Raw genomic sequence first — 15855 nt, forward strand, 5'->3', positions numbered from 1 at the left:
CTCATTCAGTCTCGCCTGTAACAAAGACATCCAATCACAGAATGAGAAGTTTCAGAACCAGAACCCTCTTATGCCTGGGTTTAAACATGGTCATTGTGCGTTTGCAGTGCATCATGAAAATAGCTTGGTTCCTGCGTTTTTGTATGTCTCTGTTGATCAACTATTTGATAACCTTGAGTGTGAAAAGAGAAATCATTGTTTTGGTAAAAAGTCTGGAGAAAGTCTTGAATTTTGGATCCAAAATCTGTACGAACCCCGCTACACCTAAAAAGTTGGTTGAAGTAAGTGATCAAGCCCCTCTCCCCACCCCCAGAAAATTTATAAAGGATTGAATGATGCTAAGCATCTAACACATTGAGCAATTGCAAGACCTATCTACTAACAAGCGCCATGGCACCTCCCGAGGTATTTTCACTGGCTTGATGGCTATTTTTCACATCTCAAATTACCTTATTCCGATTAAGAATAAATGGAATAAACTCTAGAAATCACTTGTTTTCGACAGCCAGTGCATTGTCACCGACTCCTTCCCGTGAACCTGATCCAAGAAGGGTTTGCGGCAGATTTTTATCAATCGAAAACAAGTTCAACCAGGTGTGATGTTAGGGGGAATAGGAAGGTTTCTTTTCTCACATTGCACGCAGTTCCTTTCCACGTTTCTGTACAGTTCCTTTGCTCGTTCCTGTGCATCTCTTTTGCAGGTTTCTCTGAAGTTTCCTTTGCACGTTTGTCTGATGGTTTCAATGCATGACCTCTGACGCCAAGTTCCTTTGCAAGTTTGTCTAATGCATGGCCTCTAAACGTTTCTTTTGCGGGATTCCCTAACGTCCTATAGATGACCTCTGAAGGTCCCTTGGCACGTTTCCGTGCAGGTTCTTCTGAAGGCTCCTTTGCACGATTCTTGGTAGCTTTTGCCACTACTTTGAAGCTAGCCGTACTTTTGTCTTAAGAAAATGAAGCAGGCCCTGGTGCACAGTTGGCATTGAAATTCTTATCACCCAAGGTCTTTTTATTGCCCTCCTTATTTATGGACGCTCTAGACTTCTAAACAATACTCTCTTGGTACGGGCGAGGAGCTAAAACTGAGAAAAAGAAATGTTACACCATGTTTGTTTGTTTATTTTGTTCTTTATTACTGTTTCTGTTAAAAATGCCTCGATAAACCATCTTAATTTGATAACCATTATATTTGAAACTCAGTATTTAATTGCCAACCATAAATCAAGTTCTTATTCGTAAAATTGTTTCACTGTACTGTCCTATAGCAGAACCACTCCCGGATAAATAATGCTACATCATGACACTCGTAAACGAGTATGATCATTCCATGTGGTGCCTCCACAACATGTAATGGAGAAATTTCTCTCCTAATTGCAACTTTAATTTCTCGGCTTACCCACAAAAATGTAGCTAGGGGCAGGTTTTAAGATCGAAATATTATTTAGCCATTATGGAAATGTTGGTATTTATGGCGAAATGGGTAAACTCGCCGGAGAATGCAGACTTTTGAAGTCCAACTAAGTCCCCTTCTCTCTGCGGAGACAGCGGGAATTAAAACAACTGTAGGTCTGCATTCGGAAGCGAGGAGAAAACCAAAGTACCCAATTCAAAGAAAACCTAATGAAGGTCATAATCTTATGGCACATTAGTTGGTTTCGCATAGAGGCAGGCGAGTGCGAAACGCGAGTGACTGGTGAAGAACCGCAAGAGACCATGGGAAGGGTAAAGAAGGGAGGTGCTCGCACGTTTTCCTCTCCCGTCTTCCTTTGCGCGCAAATTTTCATGGAGAGAGTGACGTCAGGGTACGAGGCAACCACATCAGAACAGTGTAGTCTGCACCACCCTAGTGGGTCCAGTTGCTCAAAATGTGGATAACTCTATCCAGAGGACAATGCGATTGGTTCCACTGATAAGTGACCCCAGTTGTTCAAAAGTTGGATAGCGCTTTCCACTGCAGATAAATCACAATCCAATTGATGAGTATTAGGAGGAATCAAGCAATTGCATTGTCCTCTGCATAAATATATACAAGGATAGAGTTAACTATCTTTTAAACAACTAGGGCCTGATCCCAGTGCTTTCTTCTTAACAATTATAATAATAATTATTATAATAATAAAAGTAATCGACTCCTGTAATAAAACATAATAATGATTTATAATTATTATTATTATTTATTATTTATTAGGCGCAAAATAGCATTCAAATATATGATCTAATGCGTAATTAATTAGTGGACCAACCACAGGTAATATATCACGATGAACACAAGAAGGTTCCTTACCAGCATTTGGAGAATTCGGAGCCTTGTCACCTTTCTGCGAGGTGGCTGGTAGATACACTGAGGTTCCATTTAGTCCTGTCAGTGGTGGAGTATTAGTGGATAAAACAGCATCTGACGGCAGGTACTGGGCTGGAAAATAGGGCCGATATGGAAGAGTGCCAATAATGATAGGAATGTACAATTTTGAGTCGGAGGCACCCTTCACTCTAACTTTCAGCTGTTGAGAGATTTTAAGAAAAATAATTAAGCCATAGGATGGATTACCTTTTCACGTTCTCGAGTTTAAGTCACATAAAATGGTTTCTGGGTTGCATGTAAATAATGCCAACCCTACGCCCTTATAATGGAGTATAATGGAGGCGTGCAGTCAGGGAGCCAACAAGAGCTATAAACGAGAGCTTATAGTCCTAGCCACCTTATTTGAAAACTTCACGGTTTATTTGCAACAACGTCTTTTTTGCTGCTCGTCAAAAAATAGTCGTTTGCTATGATGTGTAAATGGCCATTATAATTCCAATAACATTAACTGTGGATTCTTCAACTTGAAAAATTATACTTGTACACAACAAAACAGCGAACAGTATATACTGTGTCCTTAAGCTCTCGAGATGAGATGAAACATTGATTAGAACAGACGCCTTGTAGTTAGTCGTCCAAGTTTAATACGTTTTATGGCGATCATTCAAGGTAATAAGTCACAGTACAATCGCGCCATCTATCCACCTCCTGTGCCTCCTCTTCATAGTAGTTCCTTCCTTCTTTTTCTTTGGCTTCCCTCCACCCTCGCCTCATCTTTTATCGTTTTTCTTCCAGCTCCTACAACTGACTTCTTGTCATCATCACCATTATCATCATCAGCTTTCCCTATCGTCGTCCTCATTTGTTTGCCTTTCCTACTCATGTTCACTTTTGTCCTCAGTGAGTAGCCAACCAAATCGTTTTGCTAAGACCTCACAAGCCAGTAATACTGGGCACGACATCGAAGGAGAGAGTTACGTTATCTTAATGCGATACCTATTAATGACATCTAATTTCAAAAACGGCTAACTTCATCCTCACTATACTACTCCCGTAACTCAAACCCAGGCATTTTACAGCACCTCAAATGCTGCCTCAAGTTAGAAGCAAGGTGACTGTTCTCTAAGAACATCTCACAGAGACGACTTTTCTCACAAATCACCATGAACAGATATTGAGTATATTACCCTTAGGAGATATGATATCTTCAAACAACTGCAGCTTTGCATAGTTTGAGGTACAGAGGGAACTGGCAGTTGCAGCTGTGATACTAAAGTGTCTCCAGGCTTTACTCCTTCCTTAGAGATGGATGCAACTTTATCTTCCCAGTGTGTAGCCGTTCCTACAAATATATCAAAATAATTAACAGTCATTGGAGGAGGTTGAGCAAAATATCGTGAATTGTCGGTGGCAAGCAGGTCATTATCATTGACCATCGAGTTTGTTTTTTGAATATCTTTGGGAAACGATCGAGGCGATCTGCCATTTTCAGGCAAGAGCGATTGCAAGAAGGAGAAAAGTGTGGTTTCATTTACTCATGAGCAGAATATTATTTGCAGCCAAACACAATTGGACGACTTTGCGCATGAGCAGACCATTATATTATTTGTGGGCGGTTATTTGCAGGTCACGTGGTGGCTCTCGGCCAATGAAAAGGAAAAAAGTTGAATCGAATGATAATGATAATTATTAGATGATGGTTATGAGAAATAGCGTAAAAGAGATAATGCCCCACATGAGCCTTATGTTTTATAAGTTATTATTAGTAACAAAATGGCAGGAAATCAAAGTTTAAATAACTTTCCCAATGTAAGTCATCTCTTCAGTGCTATTTTATATTTTTTTCATAACATTATACACACGTTTGAGTTAGAACGAAAACTTCTTCTTGGGTAATATCACTAGGAATAGACCGCCGGGTATGATAGGAACAATTATGTTTTGCATGCAGATCCAACGCAGAGTTTAGGTCCTACAGATAGCCCTTTCTCAGATAAAGGAATATCTTGATATCATACTCAGCCTCGTACATTAAAATACCATCTTTATATAATTAATTCTATCATGCAACTTTAGTAGTTTCTCATTGATCAGAATTACCTCTGTGCCACTAATCACTTTCTTAGGCCATGTCTACACTAATAGACTAATAAACTGGATAGCCTTTCGAGTCGACACGAAACGCCATCCCCGTATATACCAACAGCAAAGGCACGCAAATGGAATAGGTCGTTTACAAACATCAAACATCGTGCCTGAGGGGTTCGCCAATTTACTTCCACCTCAAAGGATTCCAGACCTTGCTCCTTCACTTCTGCTACGGTCCGAATTTCGGTTCACTTTGCACCAAAATGTGCAGAGAACCTATTCGATATGTGATGCTCACACTTTCAAGATCGTTACAGCGCAGCTTCGATCGCTTTGTTACAGGAAATAGCACCGAAATCATGGCTTTTATGTCAGATCTGAAGCCCTGTCGGGTATGGTTCTCGTGCTGGGGTAAGGGCTGTCAGCTAGAGTGTAAACATAACCTAATTCGTAAGTATGAAATCTTTCAGTTACCCACCACAAGAGGCAATCAAGACGATGATTCGAAGAAGTTGTATCTTCAGACCAACAACTTCATTTTTGGACTTATTGTCTATGACCGTCGAGACACGAATAGACTCTCCTGGACAGTACGCTCCTCTGTCAGTACAGAAAGTAGTGCTAAGTGAGCCAGAAACGCAGCAAAGAAATCCCACGTTACGATCTTCTTCCTTCTGACAAGGTCGCTAAGAAAATAATTATAAGAATCAAGTTGTGCATGGGAATACTTATTTTAAATACTAATTTTAAAAGAAAAATCTGATTGAGACCTCGATCTGCTATGATTAGGGTCCCTTAATTAGGTCGTAATTTTCACAGTTTTGCAATCTCGTGATGTTCATACCCTGTTGCCTCCTCTCCGCGATTTCAAAATGTACACTTTGAACCAAATGCAATGATGATACCTGAAATTATAGGCTACACCTGCTGAAAGAAGTATATTTGCATATTGATTACGAACATGTAATCATGGCAATAATTAAAAATATTATTTCCTCTAAAGCAAATTTTCACGCCAAATGAAAATATTTAGGCCTTCCAAGAATTCTCTTTAGCATTCTCAAGCTCTTGTTTAAAAGGTAATAACTAGTTAAAACCATCGTATTCGGACCCACTTATGGGTGGGTAGTTCAGAACACGTCTCGACTAGGCTAGCTGAAAGCTTCAAACGGCGTTTTTGGGTAAAGTTGCGGGATTTTGTGGTGAAGTGACAAAGCCGTCCCGATGCTGCAGTCGATCTTGGGTATGAGTCTCAGTCAAGTGATACCTTTTCACTTTTGTTGGCTGTTTCACCTTTGTGTCCTCCTGTCGGAGCATTTCCTTGAGTTTCACGGGGTTCGGCCAAGAGACACGCATTTCTAGGTAGTTATATTATTGAAAACTCACCAAAAGCTGAGGAATATTGATGTCCACGTATTTTAAAATGGTAACAGCCGCTATAGTGATGATATCAAATCTCCATGGACGGTCCATAATTCCTTTCAACCAGTAGCGTACATGACCATGTTTTAACTCCACTGAAGCCGGCATAATTATATTTGGGATTAAGAACTGAAATGGAAAAGAGTATTCACCAGGCTGGAGAACTGGGTCATCGCCACTTTGGCCTAGGTCTGCAAATGAATGAAGATAGACATGCAGGTACAATGTAGGTAGGATGGTAGGTACGTTTATAAGTAGGCAGGGAGGCAGGTAAATAGTCAGGGTATTGAGATGGATTGAGGTTCCTTTCCAAATCAAAGACCAGCCACTTAATAACCAATTGCGAACAAATTACAAGCCTTGAGTACGAGGATTCTCTACAAAGGCACTTGGTCTGGCAACATATAATATTCGCGCAACAAAATCTCTAATACAGGGAAGTAAATTAAAACATGAGTCCCATCTCGAACATGGGCCTGCTGAACGAAACAGTAGGTTACTAGGCTAATATCATAGGTGACGAAATACGCCTTAATTTTGGCGCGAAATTTCAGCGTTAATTTGTAATTTCACATGTGAAATTACAAAATTGCCATGGCAACCCTTCCGTACGTCTAAGTGTCAAGATGGCGACGAAGTTTTAAAATGCCGTGAATGAAGATGTCAAGGCACAAAAAGACGTTTTAGAAAACCTGAACACACAAAAGAACATCAAGAAGGATTCTAACAGGTATTTTGCCGAAAAAGTCTGAAAAATTCTGAACTTTATAAGCCAAATTTAAGGTCTAAACATTTGAGAGAGTGGAGCTCTCGATCGATACGATCCAGGATAAACATGTCAAAAATCCAATATTGCTAACGTAATTCGTCACCCATGTTATTAATAGCTAAAGGCTCGGGAAATTATTAGGATTTGGACAAAACGCGCGTGAAATTATTCCCTAATTTCACCCGTCACCATTTGATTACACATACAAGTAGGTAGGTGGGCGGGTTAGTGGGTAGTTATATGTATTGGCATCCTATAGTATCGAAGGACTATGGTGTCGCACTGTGATTGGTGGTTCTCGAACAGCGACTTGCGTGGCTGGAAGGACTAATTCGGGAATGACTGTCCCTTTCGCGCAGTCAGCAGATGTAATTCGTTGCTGGTCTTACTTCGGGCATTCCTCGTTTGTCCCTTTTTAATTGTCTCAGCCTGTTCCGAAAGTGTCTCTTTAAACTCAGAAAGGGCTTGCTTCGTTGCCTGCCTCCACGCTGAACGTTCTGAAGCCGAGGTTTCCAGTTCGTTGATGTCAATGCCTGAGGCTTTCGGGTGCCCCTTGCAGACGTCTTTGTAGCGTAATTGGAACCTGCCAGTGGGGCGCTTTCCCTGAGCAAATTCGCCATAAAGGAGATCCTTTAGGATCTGGCTGTCGTCCATTCTCACATTATGGCCAAAAAGGTAGTACAAACGTCTCTGTTTCAGTTGTGTAAACAATGTAGCCGTAGTGTTGCGTGTTCTTGTACAGAGTGACGATGTTTGCATCTCTCATGTCCTATGGTAATTGACACCTTCTAAGCAGAGACAAAGGATCTCATGCAGCTCAGAGATCGTTGATGTTTCCTTTGCAGCACTTCAGGAGTTCGGCAGGGATGGTGTCCTTTCCAGGTGCTTTGCCAGAGGAAAGACAGTCGAGAGCCTTTTTGTTTAACTCTCCAAGGGTTGGATCACTGTCAAGCTCCTCAGGAAGGCACTTGATTGCGTTTAGGGCTTCGTCTGTTACTACATTCTCTCTGGGGTAAAACTCTGAGTAGTGCTGCACCCAGCGTTCCAACTGCTTCGCCCGATCTTGGATGAGCCCCGGCCTGTGGCGGACTTCAGAGGGGCAGTTTTCTTCTTCGTTGGACCTAAGACCTGCTTAATACCATCTGTTTCGCTCCTGTGTGTGAAAGGGCTACTAGTAGTTGAAGATTAACCACTAACAGAGTTTTACGCACTTGGAATTTATTTGCTATTGACAATACCAATTCGAATCGTGGCGTCCGAATGTGTCGTCCTAGTAGTATTACAAAAAGGGCCTACTGTACAAATCAATTTCGGTTGAAGCGATGACTGACAAATATTAACTTACAATTTGTGTTCCATACGCGGCTATGGCTAGTTAGCTTCGTATCTTGGATGCGTGATCAGTGACAAATTGAAAATGTAAGTTGCAGAATGAATATCTTGCTTTTAAATAACAGTCACCTGACCTTTTTCCCCGCGTCGCGCAAAGTCAAGGTGTCGGCGCTAAGGTAATTAAACATTCAATATTCATCAACTTGAACATTTATGTGGTTCGGAACCACTTGTTCCCTGGTAATAAATTTTTTTGGTGCGAAGTGCCTCATCCAGCATTTCCAAAATTCGTTTACTCGATCTTGTGTACTTCCTAGGAGAGAGAGGAGACTCTGTCTGACGGACTTGATGAGAGCTTCCACGACGCCATTCTGATGACTTGCGTGAGCTATATTCCATTACCATTTGAAATTAAAGGGGAATTTTTCAGGTATAGAACACCATGAATCTTGGGAATGTTCCAGCTCTGCATAATTTCCTTTAAGTAACTTTGCGCACCCGTAAAATTGTTCTACGGTCCGACCAACAAACACACCGGTGGCCATGCAAGCTCGCGAAACGACGGAAAGCCATCAACTTCCCTTGCCGCCCGATTGAGCTTGATATACAAGGGCCAAACATGTCAATGGCGGTGTTGGAAAGGGGAAGAATCCCTGCTGTCACTCGTAAAAATGGGATATGCCCCATTAGCTGGTCCAGCGGTTTCTTGCGAAGGTTTTTGCACCTGATGCACTTTGCAGTGAGAGCTTTAGACATGCTGCGGACTTCTGTGATCCATTAATTTCTTCCGTCTTCATGAGTTAAGCTTTTGTTACCAAAATGTCCACGCTTTCCGTGTAAATGACGTAGTAGCAACTGGAAAAGTAGATGACCGCTTGGTAGAATAGCAGGATTTCTCATTTCTTGTGGCAACCATCTAGCATCCACTTCGAGCCGTCAATGAGCTCGAATTATTCCGTTGTTGTCCAGGCTTGAAAAAACTTCTCGTCAATGACAGAGGATTCTAAGTGAATTTGGCTCCACTTGAAGTGTTGATTCTAACAGTCTTTCCATTCTTGAAGGGTAATAGGCCCTGTCTTGAAGTTCTTCTCTCTAGCACTTTGGACGAAACGACAGACGTACGCGAGTGTTCTCCTTATCCTCAGAAATTTAGAGCAGGTCTTCAGTAATCTTTGAAGAATAGGGTTATCGTTGTAAAATTGTAATTGTAATTATAATTTGTTTATCCAGGGACGCTTAGGAGTTCATGCGAACTGGTTGAAATGTGTTCGAGAGTTCCCGATCGAACTGGAATTTGGAAGTGTTGGTTTTTAGGGAGAGGGGAAAACCGGAGTACCCGGAGAAAAACCTCTCGGAGAAAAGGAGAGAACCAACAACAAACTCAACCAACATTTGGCGTCGACGCCAGGATTTGAACCTGGGCCACATTGGTGGAAGGAGACTGCTCTCACCACTGCGCCACTCTTGCTCTTTAGTTCGGGAACTAAAGTAGCCCCTTCATACACGGGAGCGAAACTCTATCATACATCCCCCTAATATCTGTCTCAGCTACTGACCTTATCTGAGAGCAGAGCTGAAGCCAGTAGTCGTTTGCGCACCCCCTGGCGGTCTGCTGGACTTTGCTTCGAGCGGCTTAGAGAAGGCCCTCCTCATTTCATCAATGAATGGTTGCATCTCTTCGGAGTGGGACTCAAACAGGTCAGCAATCTGGTTGGTCTTCCCGCCCAAAATGGACAAGGTGGCGCTGTGAACAGCATTAGATAGATAGATATTTTATTTTGCGCAGAAGTCGAAAAGATAACACTTATTTACAATGAAGATGTGCATCAAAAAAATGCTTCCATCTATCGCATGCGTTAGCATCGGGCAGGCCTGGAAAAGATTCTTCATGTGCACTTGCAAATCCCTCCACTTTAGTCTGTTCACGGAGTCTGCTGTTGTCAATGCGTGGCCTTCTCTCTTCTTTTTTGCTATCCACCTACCTTGTTCGCGGTTTTACTTTGCTGCACACTAAGGAAGAGTTCGTATCGCAATCAGCACCCTGAAAACTGCGCCTGATCTTAATGCTTGAAAGACTGGAGCATCTGCTGAGGATCAGGTCAAACTGGTGCCAGTGCTAAGATCTTGAGTGTCTCCAATTCAGTGTTCGGTCTTGGTATTGAATAACGTGTTACCGAAGCATGGACTGTGATGACAGCATAGCTCCAGCGGGCACAGGCTCGGCTAGTACCGAAATGAGCCAAGCAAGCGAGGCTTTGATCCTCACCAACTCTGGCGTTTAGCTCGCCTAGAATGAACAGCAGCTTTTTCTCAGGGATTGCCTTGATGGCGGTGACCAGTTCGTTATAGGATTTGTCCTTTGCTTCTCCTGGGGATGACAGACGTGGAGCATAGGCACTGATTAGAGTGACCGGACCCACTGATGAATGCGGATGTAGTGACAAAATTCTTTCGCTTCCATCTGCAGGTGGGATAATGGATCCCAGCAAGGTATTCCTGACAGCAAAATCAATGCCTTGTTCACTTGTCTCATCTGGTGATTTCACCTGCCAGAAAAATGTGACATATATTTCCTTGATAGATCCTGAATCTGGCAGCCTCGTCTCTTCAAGAGCGACAATGTCCATTTGCAGTCTGCTTAGATGATGAGTGCTGTATTGCGTGGATCATCAAAAAAGCTTGGTGTCGATGTCCTGATGTTCTAAGTGCCCAGCTTAAGGGCAGGAGATTTCTGTTTGTTGCATATTGCAGAGTTGTCGATTTGTTTGTCGGTTTTTCCCCTATGCCCCTTCGTGAGGTTGACGGACCATGGCGGGGCAACACCTTTCTAGCTTAAGGCTGGTGGTAGCTGGCCGATGAGATGAGATGACCTATTCCGTCTACGGAAGCCTCTAAATGACTGGATATGGCCTCAAGGCTTTAAAGGTTTTAAATCGAGCTTAGAAATTAAAAACTAAGCCATACGAGCAGGCCAGGAGCTGGTCTTGGTTGTCAGAGGCTATAAGTACGTACGCCGTGTGGGAGCATTTTATATGTAGTGGAGATTATCATGACTCGCAGCCACCCCCAGCGATGACCACCCTTGAACTTAAGTAGTCGTGTAAGGAAAGGTAAAAACTAGATGGGATAAGTAGGTTCATAGATGGGTAAGTAGCTAGTTGTAAACTTTTATGTTTTGCGTTTATGTCGTGGTCTTTATAAAGACCTGAATGCGAGGAAATAACAATTCATTCTAGAAACTACATAAAACCACTCATCTGTAAATGAAAACTGTTAGTGAACAACCTAAGAAAGAAAAAAAAATAATTAAAGAAACAGTCGTGCGCGAAATTTAGTAGGAGCAAAAGAGCTGAGATGAAAAGGGAAGGTGAGTGTACTTTCGCGTACTCTTCCCTAGGGAGAAGCTCTGGGGACGAGTTTTCCTTCCCCAAAATTAAGGAGAAACAATAGCTGCAGAGAGAACGCGCAAGTATCGGGCAATGTAAGTTTTGGCCCCCTTAATAAGCAGTGTCGCACTTTGCTCCTCTCCAGTCTCCCCTTATCATTTTAAGAAGTTCGCGGATCGGTCGCAGGAGACTGCCACAGCATCTCGGCGAATACTGGGGCCCCTTTTCGGTGACACTCAGGGTAGAACTAGACTACATCAACGCTGAAAGAGCCAAGCTTCAAAGGGCTAGAAAGATGGAATAAAGTGTTTAGCCGGATTTTTGCGAATATATGGTTGCTCCTTATCGATTCGCTCGGTAATTATGGAAACTGAATCGTTAATTTGTACACGGCGTTGGCGTTTGCTGAGACCAACGAGCAGACTTAACTTTTCTTGAAACCGGAGGAAAGAACATTTACTATAACCTTTACCCCAAGTAAGTTTATAATAGTTTGCCGCTATTCCTCGTTGAGAAAAAAATCTCTTGAATATATCTCCTGGCTCCAAAAAGTCTTAAAGGAGCCTCTCCATCATGATTGTTTGAGGCTACATTTGTGCCCAGTGCAAGACAGAATTGAAAAAAGAATCTTTTGACTTTTTTGTCACAAGTCGAAGCATGTTTCATGCGATGCGTATTGTACTATTATCTAGCAATTATTGGAAAAGGCCGAGTATGATCTGAAGAATTCTGGAGACCATCGAGGAGGGTGTTATCGACCGAGGAGGATGGATGACACCCTCCGACATCTCCAGTCTTCAGATCATAGATGACGACGACGGCAGCGAAAACGTCACTTTAAAAATGAATTCACGTTTTTTCAACTTTTCCGCGTTTATTCCAACTCGCTTGAAATGTAAAATGCAGGCGAATTTTCCTGGAGTTGATTTCATGCGGACCGCACTTAAGTTTAGAAAGAAAAAGAAAAATTCGTCGCCGCTTGTCCACGTCCTCCATAAAACGTGAGTTTAGGCATTTTCACATCATAGCCGTGATCATAGCCTGTGTACAGACGTCCCCCCTCCCTCAGGAAAAATCGGGAGAGGAGACGTCTGTGAATCGCCGACGATAATCGTTTTCCCCTTTTTCCCGGAATGTTGGGGACAGCCTCTGATTGGTTGTAATATTAATGCCATGACGCAAATAATTTCCGGTGTTGTGATTGGTGAATGAACCTCAGAATAGATTCCCCGGGGAAAAGCTCAGCCTTTGTAGATATTCATATTTGTTTACCGGTATTTGTATTTCGGCTCTCTCGAAAAGGCATGAGAAGTTAAGACCACCGATGTTTGCTGCACCGGTTGCGGGTGCGTCTGTCTGTTCCGGTCGGTATTGTAAATAAAAGAGAAGGCACACAAAATCCAACGTTAACAGGCAAGGCAGGTCAAGCTTATCCCAAAAAGATTCTCTTAATGAATTGATTATTTGAAAAAATGAATCCGTTAGTCGTTCCCGTAACTGGTGTCAAATTTAAATCGGCATTCCTCTATGCGTAATGAGCGTGAATATTTTAAGAGAACTTCCCTGTATTTGGTCAGATTGAAAATCTTTGAATGGATTAAATGTCTTAGAAGACATTTACATCAAATTCAGGGAAACTGAGCTGGTAGAAATTTCGTAACTGGAGCGCGTGTGAATTCACGGCTCATTACGCATGCAAGAATGCACACAGAGATGAACCTGAAATCTACAACTACCAACGGTTCAACTTTCGAATAATAAATACATTAATGGAATCTTGGGAGGTATGCTTGACCTGGCTTGACTGAAATCAGAGATCTTATATCTGGATTTTTGGTTGAACATTGCGTGAAGATGTTCGGCTAGCTGTACACAGACGCCAGAGCTATTTTTCGACCTATCTGTGCCTTTTCAACTTTCAGCGAAAGAACAAAAAATTAATTTATACAAATGTATACCGGAACACGATTAACGACGGCGATTCACAGACGTCTCCTCTCCCGATTTTTCCTGAGGGAGCGGGGACGTCTGTACACAGGCTACCGTGATCATAGAAATGAACAAGAAAAGTGTAATGCACGTGCAAATTTGTAGTGTTGCTCAATAAACCTGTGGGGCGTTTTCACTCACGTGGCCAGCATCAACGCAATTTTATTGGAACAAAAGAAAGCGTTTGCATAAGAAAAGAGTTCAACTCCCTCAGGATTAGTCTGGGAGACCAACATGGCCGCCGCTTCATTGTTTTGGGACACCAATGTGGCCGCCATGACGTCATGTGAAAACGCTCTATTGCTTTTATGACGCTCTCGTTGTCGTCGCCATCGTCGTTGCTAAAGCCCCCAAACAACACGCATCAGACGCATCAAATGCAATGCCGCTCATTTTTTCTGGCGATTATTCTGTACTATTGACGCCACTTCCTGGATATCGCAGACGTCTTCCAAATTTGGCCAACGCTAGCTGGTTAAGAAGAATTAGACGTAGGATTTTAGCTAATCAGAAGCAAAGGAATATTTTGAGTGAATAATAATGTAAATTTTGGAAAGCAAGGCGCAAGCGCCCTCGAAGCCTTAAACGTCGTTGACATATTGATGACATGATAATCGCCAATAAGCTAGTAGTTCTTTTTCTGGAGAAAGCAAATTTCGGTTGCGCTCAAAAATGTCCACAGAACCGGTCTATTTTCTCATTTATCCACCCCCACCCCTTGCGCCAGCTGCCAATAAATCCAGAAATCTTTGTGCATATTACGATAAGAATAATTTCAATTTCAAGTTGACATAGAATCAACTCCCGTAGAAAACAATTTTAGTACGAAATGGTCCTGTCAACCTGATGAATTCTCGTCGGAGAAATGAACGTGACTTGATCACACCTTCACTCACCTTTACCAAACAATGTTGCCAAAGTATCTAAGTACGTTTCGCTGTTGCTATAGCTCTTATTCGCCTCACCGACGTTTTCCCTCCAGTGTACGTATGCTTCACCATGGAACTCAATCCGAAGTCCCTGTAACTTCAACTTCTTATTCACCTTGAGACAGAGGGCTGCATTTATTGCCTCCCCTGGGTAAAACGTCCTTTTTCCTGCGTAAAATTCAACAACGAAGTAATCAACTTTGCCCATGTTTTGTCATCGTCATTCAAATCATTTCGATGATTATTATGATAGCACAGCGTTTTTAACGTGCGCTTTCACACGTTACGTTTTTATTTATTATAAACAACAGTAAAACTGCGCACGTACGGTATACCTTTTTCAAGAAAGCTTTAATATTGCTGTTGTGGCTTACGTTTGCGGGATGTTCAGAGCGAGGCGTTATCAAGTATTTCTGGCAACCGCGGCTTGTGATAAGAGTGCAACACAAATTTAACTGCTCAAACGTTCCAAATAAAATAGAAAAAAAGGTTCGCAAGGCATACAGTGCGCTATGCTCCAATGGTGAATAGAGTTTAGCGAAAGCTGGATTTAGTGCGTACCCACGGGTCTGGTTAATAGAGTTGGAGATTTCACAGTTGGGTATCCGCCCTTGGCTCTTCTTGTTGACTGAACACCCGTATAAGTACAGTCGTTTCCCGTTTTCACGCAATTTCTTCTGACGTGCCAGTTTGTATTATTCGTGATAAATCGTTGCATGGTTCTGATCGGCCGACTGAGAATCCTGTTTCCGGACAAGAAATACTATTATTATATGGCTTGTTCCGCAAGTCGGCAAAATAAATCGAATCCTGTGTTGTTCTGAGTGGCTAGTCGCGCGAGCAAGATGGGCCTTAATATTGCCCGCCCGGGATTTCTCGCTTTGGTCACCCACAGAAAAATAGCTCTTCAGGCGATATAATAATCCTTTAATGATCAAACAAGTTTGGAAGTTGGCTGGATATTTGCCTCGCTCTTTCTTTGCATTTTTATCGACCTCGACTTCGTCTATCTCCTCTTAAAAAAACCTGCCAATATCCAGCAATGTTGACTTTCGGTTGGTAATAACGCATGTTTCAAATAGTTATAAATATTCTCGATTACGGACTTCCATCTCGTCGCGTCTTATGTTATTTTCAAAAAATATTTATAGCGCGCCCTCGGAAGCACGTTACACCACAGTTTCTTTCGATATACATGGAACTAAAAAGTGCGCGTGTCCTGTATTTACGCACGAGTTACTGACGCATCAGAAAACGCGAACGAGTGAGATAATGAACCAGTGCGTAAATAACGTACAAAGCACTTTCCAAGTGGTATCATGTTTGTCATATAGAGAGATACTCAGACCTGCAGCATTCTGGTACAATATCTTAACTTTATTATATTCCTTCCAACATACTGAAATGCTAGTATTTATTGCCATTTGGTTAGGGCGCCTATTATATTGCTGCGCTTATCAAAAGTCAGAACTGGCCGGCCAAAATGAACAAGGCTTTTCTCGAGGGCTATGCTCTGCATAGTATTTAAAAATACAGTTACCTGGATGGACAGTTTTCATTGATAGTGAATTCTTTTCATCATAAGCTGATCTAGACTTATGATAAACGCTCATGATCGTAATATTTCGAACTACATGT

General features: G+C 42.2%; 1 protein-coding gene across 1 annotated transcript; it reads right to left on the reverse strand.

Moving 5' to 3' along the window:
* Nucleotides 1-570: 570 nt before the first annotated feature.
* Nucleotides 571-14491, reverse strand: LOC140926390 (arrestin domain-containing protein 3-like). Its single transcript, XM_073376141.1, has 6 exons — nucleotides 14185-14491; nucleotides 5777-6003; nucleotides 4869-5076; nucleotides 3490-3644; nucleotides 2285-2501; nucleotides 571-944 (listed from the first exon to the last, which is right to left on the reverse strand). Exons 1-6 carry the CDS (start codon nucleotides 14423-14425, stop codon nucleotides 571-573), a joined length of 1422 nt encoding a protein of 473 aa, XP_073232242.1. The 5' UTR covers nucleotides 14426-14491.
* Nucleotides 14492-15855: the final 1364 nt, after the last annotated feature.

This window comes from Porites lutea, chromosome 2 (assembly GCF_958299795.1).
Source record: "Porites lutea chromosome 2, jaPorLute2.1, whole genome shotgun sequence".
Taxonomy (NCBI): Eukaryota; Metazoa; Cnidaria; class Anthozoa; order Scleractinia; family Poritidae; genus Porites; species Porites lutea.

What these genes read in the sequence shown, in the direction of transcription:
- LOC140926390 (XM_073376141.1), bottom strand. Translation starts at nt 14,425, where the DNA reads ATGGGCAAAGTTGATTACTTCGTTGTTGAATTTTACGCAGGAAAAAGG. An exon ending in AGATATCATATCTCCTAAGG is followed by an intron (nt 2,502 to 3,489) that starts GTAATATACTCA and finishes ATCTCTCAACAG; the next exon opens with CTGAAAGTTAGAGTGAAGGG. An exon ending in TCCGAATTCTCCAAATGCTG is followed by an intron (nt 945 to 2,284) that starts GTAAGGAACCTT and finishes CATTTTCTTAAG; the next exon opens with ACAAAAGTACGGCTAGCTTC.